Consider the following 22,606-nt stretch of genomic DNA (forward strand, 5'->3'; position numbering starts at 1 on the left):
AACATTGGAGGCATCTCCTACGGTATGTTACACGCTCAGTATTAGAGGCATTCCTCTCAAAATTGACTAACACACAGAGGCATTCCTCCTAGAGTATATCACATGCTCAGTATTAGAGATATTTCTCTCAAAATCAACAAACACATGGAGGCTTTTTTCCTATTGTATATTACACCCTCCATATTAGAGATATTCCTCTCAGAATCAGCAAACACATGGAGGCATTTCTCCTACAGTATATAACACACTCAGTATTAGAGATATTCCTCTCAGAATCCAAAAAACACATGGAGGCATTTCTCCTACAGTATATCACACACTCAGTATTAGAGATATTCCTCTCCAAATCAACACATGGAGGCATTTCTCCTACAGTATATAACACACTCAGTATTAGAGATATTCCTCTCAGAATCAGCAAACACATGGAGACATTTCTCCTACAGTATATCACACACTCAGTATTAGAGATATTCCTCTCCAAATCAACACATGGAGGCATTTCTCCTACAGTATATAACACACTCAGTATTAGAGATATTCCTCTCAGAATCAGCAAACACATGGAGACATTTCTCCTACAGTATATCACACACTCAGTATTAGAGATATTCCTCTCCGAATCAACAAACACATATTTAGTTACTAGCCCTTACAATACAAATACAATACCAACACCATGGTCTAGCGACAATAGAGGGAGAGTCTGAATGTGTAGCTTCTTGGGAGGAATGACTTCATGTCTTTGTTGGAAACACTGATGACTGAATGAGTTCTTGGGTATCACCGCCTTGAATACTGATCTTTAGGACTTTAGAGGTCAATACCAGTTCTTTTAAGTGCTATGTCTTAAGGCCTCATGCACACGACCGTAGTGTTTTTCTGGTCCGCAAATTCCAGGACCGTGTTCCGTGAAATGTCATCCGCAGTTCATCCGTATGTCCTCCGCAGTTCATCCGTATGTAATCCGCAAAATGCGGATGAAAAATAAAAAGCCTAGGTAAAACATGATGACGACAGAACTCATTCCCGGTCGTCGCCTAGCAACACTTCCGCAAATCCGCAAAACTGCGGATGACACACGGCGGTGTATCCGCAATTTCCACGGGCCCATTGACTTCTATTGGCATGTCCGCACCGCATTTGCGGCCCATAATAGGACATGTCCGTAGTTTCTGCGGCACGGATGTGCGGACATGCGGAGAGCCGTGAAAACACGGATAGTGTGTATGGGCCCATAGAAATGAATGGGTCCGCAATTTACCCGTGGATTTGCGGTTGAATTGCGGACGCAAAAACACGGTCGTGTGCATGAGGCCTTAGTCATCAGAGCAGTAGCTGTGAGATTCCACTTAAAAGCTTAAAAACTCATGTTATTTATGTGGTAATTGATGATTGTCTGTAGTCACATGGACTCATCACTATTAGTGGTGTTGAGTGGCATGAAAATGTAAGGGTCACCATTAAGTAACTCTCAGTTGTACATAGAAAATGTAGGAGTCCCCTATAAGTAACTCTCAGTGGTTCATAGAAAATGTAGGAGTCACCTATAAGTAACTCTCAGTGGTACATAGAAAATATAGGAGGCATCCATAAGTAACTCTCGGTGGTACATAGAAAATGTTGGAGTCACCCATAAGTAACTCTCAGTGGTACATAGAAAATGTAGGGGTCACTCATAAGTAACTCGCAGTGCTACATAGAAAATGTACGGGTCACCTTTAAGTAACTCTCAGTGGTACATAGAAAATCTATGGGTCATCCATAAGTATCTCTCAGTGGTATATAAAAAATGTAGGGGTTTCCCATAAGTAACCCTCAGTGGTACATATAAAATTTAGGGGTCACCCATAAGTAACTCAATGGTATATAAAAAATTTAGGAGTCACCCATAAGTAACTCTTGGTGGTATATAAAAAATGTAGGAGTCACCCATAAGTAACTCTCGGTGGTACATAGAAAATGTAGGGGTCACCCATAAGTAACTCTCAGTGGTACATAGAAAATTTAAGGGTCACCCATAGGTAACTCTTGGTGATACATAGAAAATGTAGGGGTCACTCATATGTACAGTTACTCTCAGTGGTACATGGGAAATAACCGTCAAGTTTTGCATTTGTTGTATTGAACATAAACCATGAATAAATGCGCTGGCTGCTGTTCTGAGAATGTGCCTTATATGTGTTTTTGCTCTTTGACACAGATTCCTGTTGCGTTTCTTATGAGTTTTCTGGATTCCCTGGAAACCGGCTATGGGAAGTATAAGAATCCTTATCATAACCAGATCCATGCAGCAGATGTGACACAAACCGTCCACTGTTTTCTGTTACGAACAGGCATGGTGGTAAGTACAAAATATCACAGCTCATTATTTTATTTCTGTTGCTTTTATAGCACCAATATATTCCATAGCGATGTTCAGATATTGTCTTGACTCCGTATTCTCAATGGGGCTCACAATCTAAATACACGTTTCTCCAATGCCCAATCTCGGGCTAATTTCATAGGAAGCCAATTAATCTATTATGTTTTTGGACTGTGGAAGTAGAATGAAGCACAGGAGAACATACAAGTTCCATAAACTCCTCTGTGCACTCCCAACGCAAAAAAATAGCTTTTCATTATTTCTAGCGCATTCCGTAAGGCTATCTTGCCTCAACAGAAACTTTCTCATATCTTTAGGATGGACTGGTTGGAAGCCATATTGTAGCCATCTTTAACTTGACTCTGATAACTTGCTGCCACGTGATATCACATAACAAAAGCCATTGAAAAGTCATTGAAAAAGTCAAGATAAAGGATCTTTCCACTGTGTATTTAATGCGTTAAAAGTCAAGATAAAGACGGCTACATCTGTACATAAAGAACTCAAAGTCCAGAAATGTTTTACTGTGTGGGAATCATTCATTGATACACTGCCACAGCAGATAAAACAAAAATTCTGCACTTGCTTTAAATATACCCCATGGGATCTAAAACAAACGATTGCGGGTGTCCCGCCAATTAGAAGCTAAATTTTGGTGGTGTTTATACCTTTCATACATTACTTCCTTTTCTCTATGAGCAACTTATGCTGAACATCTTGTGACTCGCGCATCCTGATTCTGAACATCCCCCCCCTCTTCCCTTCCTCCATATGCCCTGTTACTATCTATTATTGACCTTCTCTTATTGTTGATGGCATTTGATCGTAACATTGACTTATACTGTATTTAAAGAGGCTCTGTCACCACATTATAAGTGCCCTATCTCCTACATAATGTGATTGGCGCTGTAATGTAGATTACAGCAGTGTTTTTTATTTAGAAAATTGATACATTCTCACCAAGTTATGACCTATTTTAGCTTTATGCTAATGACTTTCTTAATGCCCAACTGGGCGTGTTATTACTTTTGACCAAGTGGGCGTTGTGGAGAGAAGTGTATGACGCTGACCAATCAGTGACCAATCAGCATCATACACTTCTCTCCATTCATTTACTCTGCACATAGTGATCTTGCTAGATCATGAGGTGCAGTCACATACTCACACATTAACGTTACTGTAGTGTTTTGAGAGTGAATAGACATCGCTTCCAGCCAGGACGCGATGTCTATTCACAATCCCGACACTTCAGTAACGTTAATGTGTGAGTATGTGTACAAGATAGGGCACTTATAATGTGGTGACAGAGCCTCTTTAATGATGCTATAATGTCATGACTTATCTCGTATTACTTTACGACTGACTTCATTGTATTGCTACGTTCTGCAAGACGCACTGGAACTGTTTATATGTGTCAAATATCGATGTTTATGTAACTTGATTTGCCTTTCCCCATCCTTCCCTCTTCCCCCTTGCTACATTGAAGAAATGTCATATTTTGAAAATCTTTAATAAAACCAGTTATGAAAAAGCAAACACAAAAACAACAAGTTCCATACAGATGTTGGTGGGATTCAAACCCAGGACCCCAGTGTTACCAACGGAGCCACTACATATCAATGCGTACCCTAGTAATAAGCATCAATCCCCCCTAAAAATCTGAAAACTTAGAAATCAAAGTCCTTGACTTGTGAAACTTTTAGGATTCTGTGTTGCTGTTTCTGAGGTATTTTGGCCTAAGGCCTCATGCACACGACCGTAAAAACTCCCGTTATTACGGGTCGTAATTACGACCCGTAATAACGGGCTCATAGACTTCTATTGGCGACGGGTGCCTTCCCGTTTTCTCACGGGAAGGTGCCCGTGCCGTTGAAAAAGATAGAACATGTCCTATTTCAGGCCGTAATAACGGCACGGACAGTCCATAGAAGTCTATGGAGCTCTCGTAATGACGGGTGGCTACATGTGTGCACCCGTCATTACGGCAGCGTTGCTAAGCGACGTCAGTAAATAGTCACTGTCCAGGGAGCTGAAAGAGTTAACTGATCGGCAGTAACTCTTTCAGCACCCTGGACAGTGACTACCGATCAGTATAAACCTGTAAAAAATAAAAATAAAAGACTTTCATACTTACCGACAACTTCCTGCTTCCTCCAGTCCGGTCTCCCGCCCGTTGCCTTGGTGACGCGTCCCTCTCAACATCCGGCCCGACGTCCTGGATGACGTTTCAGGCCATGTGACCGCTGCAGCCAATCACAGGTCAATCACAGGCTGCAGCGGTCACATGGACTGCCGCGTCATCCAGGGATGTCGGGCTGGATGTGAAGAGAGGGACGCGTCACCAAGACAACGGCCGGGTAAGTATGAATTTCTTTAACTTTTATTACAGAAAAGGCTGTCCCTTCTCTCTATCCTGCACTGATAGAGAGAAGGGGCTGCCGATTAGTGCAGTGCTATTTTGCCGCCAAAAACGTGCCTGTAAATACGGGTGGAATACGGGTGACACCGGACCCATATTTACGGGCACGGGTTCGTAAATACTGGTGCAAAACGGGTGGAATACGTGTGACACCGGACCCGTATTTACGCCAGTATTTACGGGTGGGAAAAAATACGGTCGTGTGCATGAGGCCTCACATGCTGGATTTCTAAAGGTAAGATCTATTAGTGACAGTGATTACAGTGCACATAGGAACTGTCACCCAGCTTTCCAAAGATAATGAATGGCATATAAACCTACATTGGTATAGAATATAAACCTGGATAACAGTGCAGAATTATATGTCATACAGGATCTGTGGAAAGCTTGGTGGAACACTTTAGATGCCAGCATTATGGGTAATATTGACAGCCACTGGTGATCATAGTTCATGCAAGATGTCATCTGAAGGGATACACTTTATAACTAAACAGTTAGGGTATAACATTTCTCATCAGCTTCCTCAAAGGTTTTTGTGTTTCATGTATTACATGGTCGTCTATTCTTTTGAATGACAGACATATAATACTAGGGAAATATATGACCCAGATGGGCTGGCTTCAATTTAAAGAGGTGTTGTCTGACAGTGAAGGGGTTGTCTGACATTGGCCCACATTTACTAAGCAGTTTACGCCAGATTTCAGTGGTCATTTATAGAATTTTATCCACTGGAAGTAAACAATGAATGTTCCTACTGAATAACAGCAAGCAAAGCTCTGGAAAACCATGTGGAATTAATACAGAAAATATATTGGAAAATTGTATCATTTTTAATTATACAAAATATAACATTAATTTGCTGAAAGTGTACTACCGCCACCCGAAATTTATTGAGCGGAATTGCTGGAATATGGGACAAATTTTGACACAAAGCTATGCCTGCTCAAGTGTACACTACTACTACTATTATATAAGGATTAATATGGCCAATAATACCAACATACGGTGGCCTTATGGTTGTATGATACTAGTTCTACACAGATGGTCTGTAGAGTATCATCGATGAAGCAGACTATACAAGAAAATGCAGTACTGATCACACAAAGGCAGAACAAACAACAAGGTGACCGCTCCTCTGAATATCCAGTGACTCACAGGCAACGTCTTCTCTTTCTTTTACTTCTACAACCGGCCCAGACCTCCATGGCGACTTGTTATGACAACTGCACCGTTTGCTTCCTAGACATCTTTGGCCCATTACTTCTCCAGTCCATCCTTACCCTCTGTAGCAACACAACCCCTTCCACCCTGCTACCACCAATACTGTGCCTGTTGCTACCCCAGGTGCCCCCATTACTGTACATACAGTGTTGACCAATGCTGCCAAGTGCTATATTGCCAAAATAATAGTACCTAAGGATGCGGATACAGTTGAAAACAGGGTTGTAAATAGAAAGAGTTGGGCCCATTGCAAATTTTTGAATTCCCCACTATCACAGAGCATTTACATGCGGCATGAAAGTTGTGGTAAATACATGCTTGTCAGCCAAGTCATGGTAAAAAAAAACACAATTCCTGTGAAAATGCAACTCCCAGTGTGACCTAACAAATGAGCAGAGCATGTTGTGAGTTGTAGTTCCACAAACGGTGGTGACACGCACACGTCAGCCACTCAGCCGCAAGTAGAAAATGCAGGATGGGAGTATTGGAGACATTAAACCACAGAACATACCCTAAACCAGACCCCTAAATTAATCAGACCCCAGACCACTATATTTTTTCAGACACCAGACACCTCTATATATGACCTGTCCTCGCTCCACGCTCCTCTTCAGCTCCGGCCATCGCCTCACTGGTTCCTTACACCGGTAAAGTAGATCATATCCAATTTAAAAAAAAACATTTTAAAAAATACACTGTAGTTTTGGGAGGGCAATTCCCCCTCCCCATCCACTCCTGTGATCACCTAATACATGCCAGTCAGGTTCTTCAGATCTATGATAAAATTTGGGCAGATCTAGGTAAGTGCCCACAGCAGTCTGCAGATACCCATACACACAAGCAGTCACTGGATGGGTAAGGACACATATACACAGTGTAAACACTGTGTTTTTCCCATTGAATTCAATGGCTTGGTAAAACCCGCTACAAAAAGGGAAATCTTGCAAAATCGCAAATCCCCCCCAAAAATTTTTGGGGGTGTAAAATAATAAAATGGTTCATACTTATCCTACAGGGCGTTGTCATAGCATCCCGATCCTATGTTCTGAGTTCAGCCTGGCCTCCTGGAATAACGTTTCATCCCATGTGACTGCTGCAGCCAATCAAAGGCAGCAGCAGTCACATGGACTGCAGTGTCATCCCAGGAGGCCGGGCTACACTCAGAGCAGAGGGATGCGTTGCTTTGACAATGAAAAAAGTAAGTATGAACTTTTTTTTCTAGCAGCCGAGATTCTGTCAGAAAAACTGCACCCCAATTTGGTGCGTTTTTTTTAGGCGGAATTCCCTGCGGCTTCCAGGACGGATATGCTGTGAACTTTTGCGCAGTGTACTCGCCCTGTGTGCACTTACCCAATGAATGGAACCATGGATATGTTCCGTTACATTTCTGGACCCCATCGCAGCTGTCATAAAATCCAGTGTGCCAGGGTGAGACAATACATGGAAAACATAAGAAAAGTGTCTGTAATTGTCTGCTGTTCAGTGAGAAATCTCAGACATTCTGTCCCTAATTGCAGTTTTCAAGGTCATAGCCATCATGGCGTAATACTGCAATATAATAAACGGAACATATAATCACCAGCAGATCTCTAACTTTCTTTAAGTGATCATGAAATTACATCAGTTGGAAAATATAACTCTGTTTTATTACTCAATTAGAGGCAGAATAAAAAATAGTTTAATGTGTTCTGTGCCGGCAGCTGTGTCCTCTCATTTACTGTTATAAATGAAGCTTCGTGTAATGACGGAGGTGCCCATACATTATTAAAGCTCTGACAACTTAGTCTTGTAAAAGTATTTCCTTCACTTCATATACTTGCTTTTGTTGTAATTTAGCCTATGACAAATCTGTTAAGGGTTAATTCTGCTGTAAAGCATAAATTTAACTGGTGAAAGAATTTTATTTTAGAAACTGCCTTAGGCTATGTTCATACCTTGTTTGCAGTTCACGTTCAGTGTTTTCCTCGGGAAATACTCTCAAATAATACAGTAAAAATAGTTTCTTGCTGGGATAGTCTGGCCTTTTTTAAACTTTATTAAAAAGCGTAGTTGATTACGCTTTTCATTGCTAGGGCATCCCACAAGAAACTTATATTGCATGCAGGGGTACACTTAGGGGGTTTCCTAGTGTCTAAGCAGTTTAGGGGAAAAAAATCCAGCATTTCTGCCACCACTAGGGGGAGCTCACTTCACTAGTAAAATCTCCTTGTTGAGCACAAGATGACACATATCTAACACATATAGGATGGATCCAAGATGCCATATCTTCTAATTCAGCATCAGCAGTATCTCTAGGCACTAAACAAATCCTTACTGTGTCGTACAGAATCTAGTAACAGTGATACAAATTTTGGAATAAAGCACTAATGAAAAACCTTGTCATTTTTATAATACGGAAGGAAGAGCTATAAAGATTTAAACTCCACATAAAGACTCCGCAGCTCCGGTGCTGGAAGAATACTGTAGCACGGAGGAGAAACTGTCTTTGAAAAAATATTTTATTCCGTTTTTATGCTCCCTACCTTTGTTATATTTCAATATTTTAACAATACTTAATACTTTAATACTTAAACGCTGCATTTGGAAAAACCTCTAGTTATGACAAATAGGATGTTTTCCTTTTTCTGTTGCATCCAGTGCAGTCCAACTGTCCTCTTACTCCCTCTAGTGGCTGATTCGTAAATTAGTTTTCTTTGTTTTTTTTTCCACAGCATTGCCTAAATGAGATTGAGATTCTAGCAATAATTTTTGCTGCTGCGATACATGATTTTGAACATACAGGAACAACAAACAGTTTCCACATACAGACAAAGTAAGGATTCTTTTATATATTTTCAAGTATGCAGTAAATTGCCGTATGCCGTAAATTGAAAATCAACAATAATATGTAGAAATTAAATTAAATATTAGCTTGCTCACGCCAATGCAGGTCGCAGAACACAAAAAAAAGTGTAATACCTGCTGATATTTGATGCGTATTGTGCTGCAGTTGAAAAGCAATGTTTTTGATATGCATTGTGGACATGGCCAGTGACATTGTTACATTGGATAAAGGCACATTGATATTTTGGGGTTGTATCTGTCATTAATTCCATTACTTAACTTGCATCAAATTTTAATTACAAACCTGCATAAGACTCCAGAGCTGCACTCACAATTCTGCTGGTTGTTAATGGAACTGGTAACAAGCTTGTCCACAGGCACACCCCTAATAGCTTAGCTGAGCTCCTGTCATTCAGTGGGAATGTTTTTTCCCCTGTGTATGTTTTCATTGTCTCCTTGCTCAATGTCATCCTTTGCAGCTGGGCGTGAAGAAATTGGTTTTCCAGCTACACAAAGGATTATTTACAGTTTAAATGATGAAACCATAGAGATGTCTCCCACAGGAGCTGGGATTGGTACAAACATTACATAACAGATGATGTACAGTACCTGGTGGAAAAATTACACTTTCTAGAATAAAGTCACCAGCGCAAGCTCTGGTCAGACATCAAGCTAGCAAGGGATGCTGGGAGATGTATGTTCTGAAGCCTGCAGATTTGTGAATGCAGCTCCGAGTTATAATTCAAGATGTAACAGGATTAATACAAGATAAATAATGCAATGTACTTAATTTAAAAAGTTCATTCAAAAACTGCATGTACTTACATGGGGTTTGGTTGTGGTGCAGAAAAGCAACATTACCACCCTGAGGAAATTAACTCTAGAAATTGTTTCCATAGCTCTCCCCACTTCCCTAATAATCACAAAAGCCCCCCCCAACTTTCCTAGTATTCACAGCAGGTCCCCACATCCCTAGTAGTCACCTAATACTCCCTCTTTTCCATACCCTTACAGTAGTCACATAACACTCCCCTCTGTCCATCCCCTCCCAGTAGTCACATATCACTCCCTCCTGTCCATCCCCTCCCAGTAGTCACATAACACTCCCCCTGTCCATCCCCTCCCAGTAGTCACATAACACTCTCTCCTGTACATCCGCTCTGAGTAGTCACATAATATTTACCCCTGTCCATCCCCTCCCAGTAGTCACATAATATGCCCTCCTGTCCATCCCCTCCCAGTAGTCACAGCCAAAAACACCACCCATCCCACCCCCCTCTCAGAAGTCAGTTTCAATACCCCCTCTCGTTAGTCACTGTTATACATACAATCCTACCTATATATAGCTGGTGGACACCTCCAGAGTATATAATGTAGTAACTGTCCTCTTTTAGGTAATAATTAGGTCATGTCATTTTTGTTGGACAAGAACCTCTAAAAAACTGTAACTGTACTGTGATTCTACAGACAAAAATTGCAAGTAACAAAATCTCCTGGGATTTAACTGTTACAGTGCTATGAAACATTAAAATATGGCCAGATTTCCATAGAAACAGTTTGTGTGTCACATGTCTCGAGTGACATAATGGTGTTCAGACTGAGTTATTTTAATGTCTCACACATCAGTAGATTGTTTGCAGTAGCTGTTAACGTACTTGAGAATGCAGCAGAGGGATTCGCCTTCTTTCCGTTTCTATTTACTGCATGCGCTAGAATTATTAACAAACACTACCGTTCAAAAGTTTGAGGTCACCCAGACAATTTTGTGTTTTTCATGAAAAATCACACTTATATTTATCAAATGAGTTGCAAAATGACCAGAAAATATAGTCAAGAAATTGACAAGGTTAGAAATAATGATTTTTATTTGAAATAATAATTTTCTCCTTCAAACTTTGCTTTCGTCAAAGAATGCTCCATTTGCAGCAATTACAGCATTGCAGACCTTTGGCATTCTAGCTGTTAATTTGCTGAGGTAATCGGGAGAAATGTCACCCCATGCTTCCAGAAGGCCCTCCCACAAGTTGGATTGGCTTGATGGCCACTTCTTGCGTACCATACGGTCAAGCTGGTTAGAGCCTGTGTGTGCTGTCCTCTGAAGGGAGTAGTACACAGCGTTGTAGGAAATCTTCAGTTTCTTGGCAATTTCTCGCATGGAATAGCCTTCATTTCTAAGAACAAGAATAGACTGTCGAGTTTCACATGAAAGCTCTCTTTTTCTAGCCATTTTGAGAGTTTAATCGAACCCACAAATGTAATGCTCCAGATTCTCAACTAGCTCAAAGGAAGGTCAGTTTTATAGCTCCTCTAAACAGCAAAACTGTTTACAGCGGTGCTAACATAATTGCACAAGGGTTTTCAAGTGTTTTCTAATCATCCATTAGCCTTCTAACACAGTTAGCAAACACAATGTACCATTAGAACACTGGAGTGATGGTTGCTGGAAATGGGCCTCTATACACCTATGTAGATATTGCATTAAAAACCAGACGTTTGCAGCTAGAATAGTCATTTAGTACATTAACAATGTATAGAGTGTATTTCTGATTAATTTAATGTTATCTTTATTGAAAAAAACTGTGCTTTTCTTTCAAAAATAAGGAAATTTCTAAGTGACCCTGAACTTTTGAACGGTAGTGTACATGTCACGGTTTCTAAAACTACTTGTAGTTCCCATTCATTTTCAATAAGAGGGAATTTATGTTTTTTTTTCCAAAAACAGCACCACTCCGGTCCGTGGGCTGTAACTAGTATTACAGCTTAGCAATATTCCAGTGCATAGTGCAAAACCAAACACGACCCTAGAGTAGCACTGTTTTGGGGAAAAATAATTTTTTTTCTAATCTTATACAACTATTTAATTACAATTCTAAAGAATAATCATTAAGTCTGGCTCTTAATATTTGTAATACAAAAAAAAATGTGTGTCATAATTCGTAAAATAATGACCCTAGGCTCCAGTTTAATGTATTTGCCAGGTTAATAGATAAACTTTAACAAGTACCTGTGAAAATACCCTGGAATAGTCAGTATTATTGGACAGAGATTCATAAAATGTTAAAAGTGGAAATGTTGTAAAGAAGGACAAGGTCATATAAGAAAAGACTCGACACCTCAGTTGTGATCATAGCCGAGAACATTGACGGAGTGGATGTGATTACTACACATAAATATATATATAAATCTTTGACGTTCCACACCAACACAAATTGTACTGTCCCCACACCCAAGGTCATCCTCTGCAGCTGGACATGAAGAAATTTCATTTCCAGCTACAAAAACGATTATCTACGGTTGGAATCATAAAACTATGTAATGTTCTTCCCTCAAGAGATGGTGGATAATAGATGATAAACCCGGAAGGTCTCGCGGTGTAAGAAATATGGCTAAAGACACTAATAATACAGCTTATAATATTGACTTCGATATCTCTCTTATTGCTATTTACTGGCTAGTGATATAGTAGATATAGATATAGACGTTCCTCTTATACAGGAAATACGATGAATGCTCCGGTGGTATAATGGCTTCACAGTGTTCTCTTCTGTTGATATATTTAATGGTTAATGGGGTGGACGGTCATGTTCTTCGTTGCACAGTAGATAGAAAACGTACTTGTACATACAGACGAATGTCTCAAATAAGTTATGGAACAAAGTAACACGTAGAAAAAGGTAGTTGTCCTACATGTAGGACATTGAGACATCAAAGAGTAACCAAGTATTACTTGGTGCATTGACCCAAACAAAATTGAATGAATACCTACAAAAAGAGGTCAAATGACGCACAAATGTCATGAAAGTGTACAGAAAACATAGAAAAAAAAAATCACCTTATTGAGAAATGTATACAAAAAGTAAAAAATTAGTCATGCAGTGCAAGAAAGATGGCGTCAGCTTGTGCAAAGTGCGTACATATATCAATATATGGGATTTAAGGAGAAAAAAATTGAATAATATAAAGTGGAATTATCCCCCAATGGATAGTGGATAGAGTAAGAAAGTAGATGCTCTTATAAATTGACATAAATCGTGCGTAAACCAAGTCGCAATCTAGTGAGGATAACACATTACGTGGACATCAAACTCCTATAGTGACTGGAGGTAAAGTAAACACTGTCACATACCCATGGGTATGACACATTTTTTAATTTTATATAGATTTCTCAATAAAGTTTTCTGTTTTCTATACACTTTCATGACATTTGTGCGTTATTTGGCCTCTTTTTGTAGGTTTGCACAGTAGATGTAGAATACCCAATTCTTTAGTGGCATATTTTACAATCAGTGGGTACAGAGTAACTAATTACTGTACCTAGCGCCATAGGAAATAGAAATTTTCTGTGTCTAAAAATCAGTTCCCTTTGTTGTTTCTACAGCAGGTGCAAGGACTTCTGCAAGTTACTTTCTGGTGAATGGATGTCATTTTTATTTGCAGAATTTCTGCAACAAAATCTGCACCATGTGAATCGCCCGTAAAAGCCCTGGTGACCTAACAGTGATAAAAATGTCTGCGGTGGCCTTGTTGGCGTTTACTGTTCCTGATGAGACAGTTGGCTCATGCTAGTTTATAGAGCTGTACACTTCTGTTTTGGTTCAGGGGGCTTAAAGGTGTGAAGTCTCATGGACTGTTAGCCCTCTCGGGCAGAGCCCTCTCTTTTCGTACCAGTTTGCGCCCTGGAATTAGTGACACTTTAAAATAAACAGTAACAATGTGAAAGACCGAGTAGCCCAAGTGACTTATGGCAGTAAATATCCCAGAGTGTGGTCAGAAAAAGATCAGTGAAGTCCCTTTAATTTCTTGGAGGACGTTCATAAATGGAGACGGCCTCAGAGTGGCTTATAGTAGGTCAATACAATAGCAGTGCCAAACCCCAACAAATGGACATTTTAATTTTGCCGCAAAGTCCAAGACTAGGCCCAAAGCCACTAAATTACTGACTGCTAGGTCCAGCGGAAGGTCCTTTTATTTCCCGCTTTGCCAGTCCAAGGCTGGACTATATACTGTATGTATATATGACACGTACTGAGAATACGTAAGCATGTTCTAGACGTTAAGTGAAATAGATTTGCACATAATGGACATAATTTTAATAATAAAATAATAATTTTCACCTCTCTATCCATTATCCCATTCTCTTTTCAGATCAGACTGTGCTATCCTGTACAATGACCGGTCAGTTCTGGAGAACCACCATGTCAGCGCTGTCTATCGAATCATGCAAGATGATGAAATGAACATATTTGTGAATCTCACCAAAGATGAATTCACGTAAGTTTGTTGTGGTTTCCGTTTTTTTTTTTGTGCTTGATAAATAAATGAGCCCAGGCAGCGGTGACAAGCGGTCAGAATATGACTAAATCATTACAGCTCGGAGCAAACCAGTAATAGAATTATCTGCCTACATATAGGGGATGCTTTTTATTACCTCTGGTATTAATGAATTGGTCTGAACTCATTGTAGAGGAGACAGAGCAGATGGCTGGATTCTTCTTCTGTGATATTTAATTATTAGCAGATCATATGATCTTGATAACGCCGTGAACTCTGTTTATTAGCAGAGCGTTTACTGAGTTAACGCAAGGTTTAAAGAGGACCTGTCGGCCCCTCCTGACATCTATGTTTTAGTAAATGCTTGTTTCCCTGAAGTATTTTTGGAGCATCTTTTCCTAGTACTCTGCCCTTTACTGTTCCTCTGTTATTCCTCCTACAAATGTATTAATAAGTTGACAACTGGGTGTTTCCAGATGGGGGCGTGTCCCTACAGACTGAAACTGTCCAATCAGCGATCACAGAGTGAGACTCTGTAGCGGCACGCCCTTTTTGACAAGGGTATGATAACACACAGTTGTCAATTTATTCATACATTTCTAGGAGGACTAATAGAGGAACGGCACAATGTAGAGCAAAATAATTGCTCCAGAATTTAGTTTTTGTGGGTAATACAAATATTTACTAAAACAGACATGTCAGGAGAGCTGACAGGTCCTCTTTAAACCTACCAATTGCAAACCTTATTAAGTTTTAATTTGTTTCTGCAGAGAACTAAGGGGTCTTGTCATCGAGATGGTCCTTGCCACAGATATGTCTTGTCACTTCCAACAAGTCAAAACTATGAAATCTGGCCTTCAGACAATGGAAAAGTAAGTCTATAAACAGTAAAAGCCTCTGCTTATAAAATCATAAGATGTCTAAGTATGGTATGAGGCAAATGTCAAGTAGACAGGTATGAGTGAAGGGTTTACAGGTAATATAAGTGTCATTGAGATTATTTCATCTAGATTGCAACCCTTATGTCTCCCATGCCTGCTGCGGGTGAAGCTGCATTCTTTAGAATGGATGATAATTAGCTTAAAGGGGTATTATGGTTTCTGCAAAAAAAGTATATTATTTGGGTAATGAAAAGTTATACAATTTTAAAATTTACTTTCTGTATCAATTCCTCGTGGTTTTTAAGATCTCTGTTTGCTACCATTCAATAGGAACCTGAATTCTGTTGTGGTCAGGGCCGAATACAGTTACAGTATGTGTATCAGGACTATGTTTTGTAATGAGCTGGGGGCCTGTGTGTCCATCTCATGACCAGAAATAATTTTTATGAAGGTTCCTGTTGAATGAGTTCAAGCAGAGATCTTGAAATCCACGAGGAATTATTTTAGAAAATATAATGGAAAATTGTATAACTTTAAATTATACAAAGAATAACTTTATTTGCAGAAACGGGAATGAATTTTAGTTTCATTAATTCGATTTAAATATGTAGATGATAAATACTGTATTTGGTACTTTTAAAAAAAAAATTATAAATTGTAGCTATTCATTGATGTTTTTATTTGTAAAACTTTCCCTGGGTGCGGCCATATTGGAGACGCATACTGACTTCCTGTACAATCCTTGTAGTCAGTATAGCAGGGTTTGTGCGCTTTATGGCAGCTGAAATGAATGGAAGTCAACTGAGAGGGAAATGTCATCGATTTTTACAGTCTCCAGGAATTGATGTAAGACAGGCCTTTCCCCAGAGATCAGAGGAGATGTATAGAGAGCTTTATCTGTTTGTATAGTGTTACTATCCTACCTTATCTAGGCTTCCAGTAATACAATAGAGCCGTCATAATCTCCCCCAACCTTTAATATTGATAAGATGGTTCTCCTCAGCCTGCGCCTGTATATACATCAAAGCTAACAAGTGAGCTACAGAGAACAGGAAATGCCAGCTTATTGTGATTGCTCTAGTGGCCAGTGTGAAAAATGCAATATTTCAAGATTTTTTTTCATGTTGGTAGTGACATAAAAAAAATTATTAAAAAAAAAATCGACAAAATGTTTAAAAATATATGTGTAGAATAAAAGCCTTATATTAATAATACAATAATAATAATTCTGAAGATACATTTCCTTTAAAGTGTAGCTAAACATTTGACAAACTTCTGACATGTCATAGTGACATGTCAGAAGTTTGGATTGGTGGGGGTCCGAGCACTGAGACCCCCACCAATCGCTAGAACGAAGCAGCTGAAATGCTCGTGTGAGCGCTCAGCCACTTCGTGTCTGTCCGCTTTTTCCGGAAAGCCGATGTATCCGAGTACGGGCCCATAGACTTTCTATTGAGTCCGTACACGATACATTTATTTCCGGAAACAGACGATCAGACACAAAGCAACTGAGCGCTCACATGAGCATTTCAGCTGCTTCGTTCTAGCGATTGGTGGGGGTCTCAGTGCTCGGACCCCCACTAATCCAAACTTCTGACATGTCACTATGACATGTCAGAAGTTTGTCAAACGTTTAGCTACACTTTAAGTATCTAAGCTTTATCGTGCCAACTGTACTAGTACAAATATTTATGGTCATATAGTTACATAGTTACATAGTTACATAGTTAGTACGGTTGAAAAAAGACACATGTCCGTCAAGTTCAACCAAGGGACGGGAAAAGGGAAGGGAAACATTTCTACACATAGGAGCTAATATTTATTTGTTCTAGGAAATGATCTAACCCTTTTTTAAAGCCATCTACTGTCCCTGCTGTGACGGCTCCTGCGGTGACTATTCCATAGATTCACAGTTCTCACAGTAAAGAAGCCTTGTCGCCTCCGCAGGTTGAACCTTTTTTTTCTCCAGACGGAGGGAGTGTCCCCTTGTTTTTGAGGGGGTTTTACATGGAACAGGATTTCACCATATTTTTTATATGTGCCATTAATATATTTTCATAAGTTAATCATGTCCCCCCTTAGTCGGCTCTTTCAAGGCAAAATAGGTTTAATTCTTTTAATCTTTAATATAGATTTCCAAATAAAGAAATACGTTCTTGAAGGATTAGCATAGGCAAGTTAAATGGGTCTTCCAGTTTCAACAAATAAAGCTAATTCACTGTATAATGAAAATGTATACACTTTTCTTATATGTGTTGTTTACCAATTTCTCTTGCTTTTCAAGATCTCTGCTTGATGTTATCCAATTAAAAAACCAAATTAGATCTCCAATGTTTTGCCATCTCTAAACCATAAATCAGTAGAACCTGGATGGTGTGAACTGACTCATAGACTTGTCTCATATTTACGAAGACTTTTGTTTTTTTTACAGCTGTCTAAGTAAAAGAGTAAGGCCACATTCACACGAACGTGTTTTTGCGGCCGCAATTCCCCTGAAAATCCACGAGAGAATTGCGGCCCCATTCATTTTCATGGGGCCATGCACACGACCGTAGTTTTTACGGTCCGTGCATGGCACGGGAACCCGCACCGCAGAAAGAACGGGCATGTCCTATTACGGCCGTCTTCTGCGGTCCGGGCTCATTGAAAACAATGACGGCGGCCATGTGCATGTCCTACGATTTGCGGGCGGCCCGCGGCTGACAGTCCGCAGCCGGCCGACCCGAAAATCACGGCCTTGCACACGGCTACGGTCGTGTGCATGAGGCCTTAGCTTGAATAATTTGCACCAAATTTATCAAAGGGCACTTGCCCTCAATAAACTTGGTACATTTTTAACTGTCTTAAAATTAGGAAATTAAATCTATGAATACTATGAGCAGGCATAGATTTTCACCAAAATTTGCGCCATGTGGTCTATTATACACCTTTGGAGACCACTTCCACTTTTATTGACGAGCTACAAGAAAAATCACAAATGTTACCGCTAAAATGTTGCACATCATCACTTTTCATGGCACAGTGTATGCCAAAACCTTTCTTACACATCTTAATAAATGCCACCCATATTGACGTAAAATTAGATGTATATCATTGTCCATATATTTACATTTACCGAGTACTTCTAAAGATAGGAATTATTACATACTCATAATTCAGGTACATATTGAGCCATATTTTTGCTGTTGTAGATTTAGTGCCATTTAGCTGCCAGTTGTAGATTTTTTTTAAATGATGTATCCCTTCAATGGCCTCTTGACCCACGCATTGAAACCAGATGACTGAATCTAATGACTGACTATCCTGCGTTACTAAAGTAACATCTTACACGGGCCAATGATCGGGCAAACAAGCGCTCATGTGAACACTTGTTCCAGATCATTGCCCTGGGTAAACAGGGCAACAATCAGCCGGTGACGAGCAAACACTCGTTCATGATCGGCTCTTTTTTTGCGGCCAATAAAATGGTCACTATTTGGCAGCGCATCTCCCTGTGTAAACAGGGAGTCGTGTTGACGACGTAATGGAAATGTATGGGGACAGACAATCGTAGTAACGATCGCTCGTCCCTATACATAACCAATTATTGCTCCTTGTGAAAGGAGCACATGAGCGTCCATTGAGGAACTGTCTCGTCGATCGGCGCTCGTGTTCATGACACCTAATGGGTCGTGTAAAAGGACCTTCAGACATACTATCGATAATCAGGGGCAATTAGGTTTACTGGTAAATAGGTTTAGGGGTAGCAAAAGATTGATGATAACAGTGTCTGTTCATTAATATAGTCTGCCAGTCTAGTAACACCCAGTGTACTTTAAATTCATGCGTAGCAGCTTTCTAAATATTGTATTCACTGTTTAACTCAATGGCTTTTGTGTGATTTATTATTGAAGTTTTAAGTTCATTTTATAGCCATTGTGAAGCTCATTGAAATCTTTGTTCGGAATTTTGTCTCTCAGTGAATTCATTTAATTTAATATTCACATTTTTTCTAAATTTTTTCCAGAAATTTGAAAATTAACACTTCAGGACTCCTCCAGGTATATACAAAACCAATTATTTGGTCTTGTAAAAACCTATATAACCTCAGACAAGGGAATGAAACAGCTGTACGTTTTTTCTCAATATACAGTAGGCGACAAATGTGCACCAAATCTACTGTATTTCAGACTACTCAGCTGTGACTAAAGGGCAACCATCAAATAAGTAGCTGATATAATAATTAAGACTGTTATTACACTTTCATTACTTGACATGAGAAATATTTTAAAGTACTGTTTATTTCACCCTTTTTATTATGTATTTGCAGCATTGACAAAGCAAAGGCACTCTCCTTACTACTTCATGCAGCTGATATCAGCCACCCCACCAAGCAGTGGAAAGTGCATGGACGTTGGACCAAAGCTCTAATGGAGGAGTTTTTCAGACAGGTAACAGTAACTGCAGACCAGTTCAAGCCTATTCAGTTATTTCACTAAATAGATCTATGCAAACATTTGCAAATTGTGATTTAGCAGCTTTTAGACTACACCATGAGGGGACGTACTCTATGCATGGGTGTATATAGTATGGTGCCTACCGTTGCTATGAGACCTGTCAGAGGGGCTTAAAGGGGTTGTCCAGTTTCAGCAAATGAATGTTATTTTTTGTATAATAAAAAGTTATACGATTTTCCAATTTACTTTTTGTATTAATTTCTTACGGTTTCCGAGATCTCTACTTGTTGTTTTTCAGCAGGAACATTCATTGTTTACTTCCATTGGATAAAATTCTGTCCATGGTCATGTGGTGATCACACAGGTGCACGGCTCGTTGCATTTACAGTATGTGTATCAGAGCTGTGTCTTCTAATGATGCCAGCACCTGTGTGTCCATCACATGACCATGGACAGAATTGTATCCACTGAGAGTAAGCAATGAATGTTCCTACTAATTAACAGCAAGCAGAGATCTTGAAAATTGTGACGAATTAATGCAGAAAGTATATTGGAAAATTGTATAACCTTTATTTATACAAAAAAAAACCACAATAATTTGCTGTAACCAGACAACCTCTTGAATTCTCTATTCTCGCATCTCTAGCAACCAGCATGACCAGTGTCATCATTTGACATTACACACCATGCTCTGGCACTGGTCCTTTATCTCACAATGGCCACATCGTATTTGCATGGTAACTGGCACGACCCAGTATAGTCATTGGACAGCAATTCTGAATTACTGACCGTCCTGTTTCTACTCCGTATTCTGGTTCGACCTTTGACTATCATTTAGGCTGTGTTCACATCAGCGTTGTCTTTCCGTCGGGTGACGGAAACGTTGCTAATGTTTTGCGTTTGTCACCGTTGTGACAGGGTTCCGTTGTTTTGACAGAATCAATAGCGCAGTCCATGCCGCTGACCTGACAGATACAGGTTTTAGCGCATGATACAGCTGCTCTGTACACAGGATACAAAGCAGCTGTATCTCAAAAAGTAAAAATAATTTTTAATAAAATAAATACAAGGTTGCACAATACACAGGGATACACATTTTTATTTAAAAAAATATAAGTGCTGTGATAGAAGGAGCTCTCTCTGACATTCCTGCATTGGTTCCTGGCCCCATGATTACTGTATTGAGCTTTTGAACCTTTTGTGTATTGGTAATTTACCAAGGAGCCTCTATAAGGGTATCACCAGACGTGGCGGAATTCTTCCTCAACTGTCCGCATCAATGCCGCACAGAATCTGCGTTGGTTTTGGGCATTAAATTGATGCGGACTAGCCGCTGCGTATTGAGGTGAAAGTACTTCCCTTCTCTCTATCAGTGCAGGATAGAGAGAAGGGACAGCACTTTCCCTAGTGAAAGTAAAAGAATTCCATGTGACCGCTGCAGCCTGTGATTGGCTGCTACCGTCACTTAGACTGAAACGTCATCCTGGAAAACCGGACTGGAGGAAGAAGCAGGGAGTTCTCGGTAAGTATAAACTTCTATTTTTTTTTACAGATTGCTGTATATTGTGATCGGTAGTCACTGTCCAGGGTGCGGAAACAGTTACTGCCGATCGCTTAACTCTTTCAGCACCCTGAACAGTGACTATTTACTGACGTCGCCTAGCAACGCTCCCGTAATTACGGGTGCACACACGTAGTCACCCGTAATTATGGGTGCACACACGTAGTCACCCGTAATTACGGGAGCCCCATTGACTTCCTCAGTCTGGCTGTAGACCTAGAAATACATAGGTCCAGCCAGAATGAAGAAATGTCATGTTAAAAAACCAATACGCTCCGCAGCACACATAACATCTACATTACATCTGCGGACTTCATTGCGGAATTTTGAATCTCCATTGAAGTCAATGGAGAAATTCCGCAATGAGTCCGCAACCAGTCCGCCACACGTCCGCAACAACCATTGTATGCTGTGGACACCAAATTCCGCACCGCAGCCTATGCTCCGCAGCGGAATTGTCCGCAACGTGCAAACGAACCCTACTAAAAAGCTGTGGAAGGCAATGGAGGAACGGGTCCGCTGCGGATTTCCAGAGCAATTCCGCCACGTCTGGCCATGCCCTTACTTGTCGATCTCTTAGCTTTTGTTAGCGACGTTCAGACAATCACGACAGTATGTGGCTACCAGTCTGCCTATGAAATGGTTATAAACAACTTATCAAAATGGAAATTATTTTTCAGCACGTTATTTATGAAATATTTACATATATTTTTAATGAACTGGGTCTTTTCATAATATGGCTAAAATAATGTAGCTACAGCCTAGTCACTTGTGCTTTAAGTATAAGGTGAGGCTTTCGTCACAGATCCGCTGTTTGCTTTGCTATCCACTTCTGCTATCATCTTCTTTATTGCCCAATTTTCACATCTACAGAATCGCAGCAAATGCCATGTCCTGGTCAGTTCAGATTTTTCTACTGTATGTGAAGATTTTTTTTATCGTTCTTTCTGCTTTCTTCTATGTCTTCAATATCAACTCTAAAGTTGTCTACTAAAGTTTCATCACTACACTGAGTGTTGAATTTTTCGTCATCTTCCCTGTGTTAGTGATATATTCTTCTTTTTTTTTTTTTTTTTAAATCTCTTTATTTATTCCACCTTAGATAAAATGTACATATAATTACGTACATTCTGGTATTAAGAAAGCATATGTCAATCTTCACCTAACCTATTGCCATACTCGAAATATACCTTCTCCCCTCACCCATCATTAGTCACATACCAGCAACAAAGGAAAAAAACAAAATAAGAGACACTCAGTTGGCTTCCTAGTCAATTATTCTTCTCCACTTATTAATATAAAAAAAAAGCCTTTTTATCAAGTTTGTATATATAACTCAATATCAATGTCTGCTGTGGTTGTTCATTGCAAAATTTAACCCCTTTCGATAAAGAGGGGGAAATCTCCACCAAAATCTTCTTGATTTTGTGCGGATTTGCCACTTTGGATTTACATCAGATTTTCGGTCAGATGTGTTGCGGATAATTATCCGCAACAAATCCACCCGTGTCTTAAATCTGTTTCATTTTTCCCTCATCTTAAACATTTTTTTTGTCTGTCTAAAACACATTTTTGATAATGTTTTCGGATTATAATCAAGTCTTTGTACATAATAGAATTGTGTCATTT

At 39.7% G+C, this 22,606-nt stretch overlaps 1 protein-coding gene across 4 annotated transcripts in view; it reads left to right on the plus strand.

Annotated features, from left to right (window-relative positions):
• PDE1B (phosphodiesterase 1B) overlaps positions 1-22,606 on the plus strand; it is a 308,494-nt gene that overhangs the window by 249,752 nt on the left and 36,136 nt on the right. For all 4 annotated transcript variants that reach the window (XM_075851889.1, XM_075851890.1, XM_075851891.1 and 1 more), the window contains 5 exons: positions 2,204-2,344; positions 8,717-8,817; positions 13,974-14,099; positions 14,870-14,971; positions 19,290-19,410. In XM_075851889.1, coding sequence (XP_075708004.1) covers positions 2,204-2,344; positions 8,717-8,817; positions 13,974-14,099; positions 14,870-14,971; positions 19,290-19,410 — 591 coding nt within the window. The remainder of the gene's footprint in view (positions 1-2,203; positions 2,345-8,716; positions 8,818-13,973; positions 14,100-14,869; positions 14,972-19,289; positions 19,411-22,606) is intronic.

This window comes from Rhinoderma darwinii, chromosome 2, assembly GCF_050947455.1.
Source record: "Rhinoderma darwinii isolate aRhiDar2 chromosome 2, aRhiDar2.hap1, whole genome shotgun sequence".
Taxonomy (NCBI): Eukaryota; Metazoa; Chordata; class Amphibia; order Anura; family Rhinodermatidae; genus Rhinoderma; species Rhinoderma darwinii.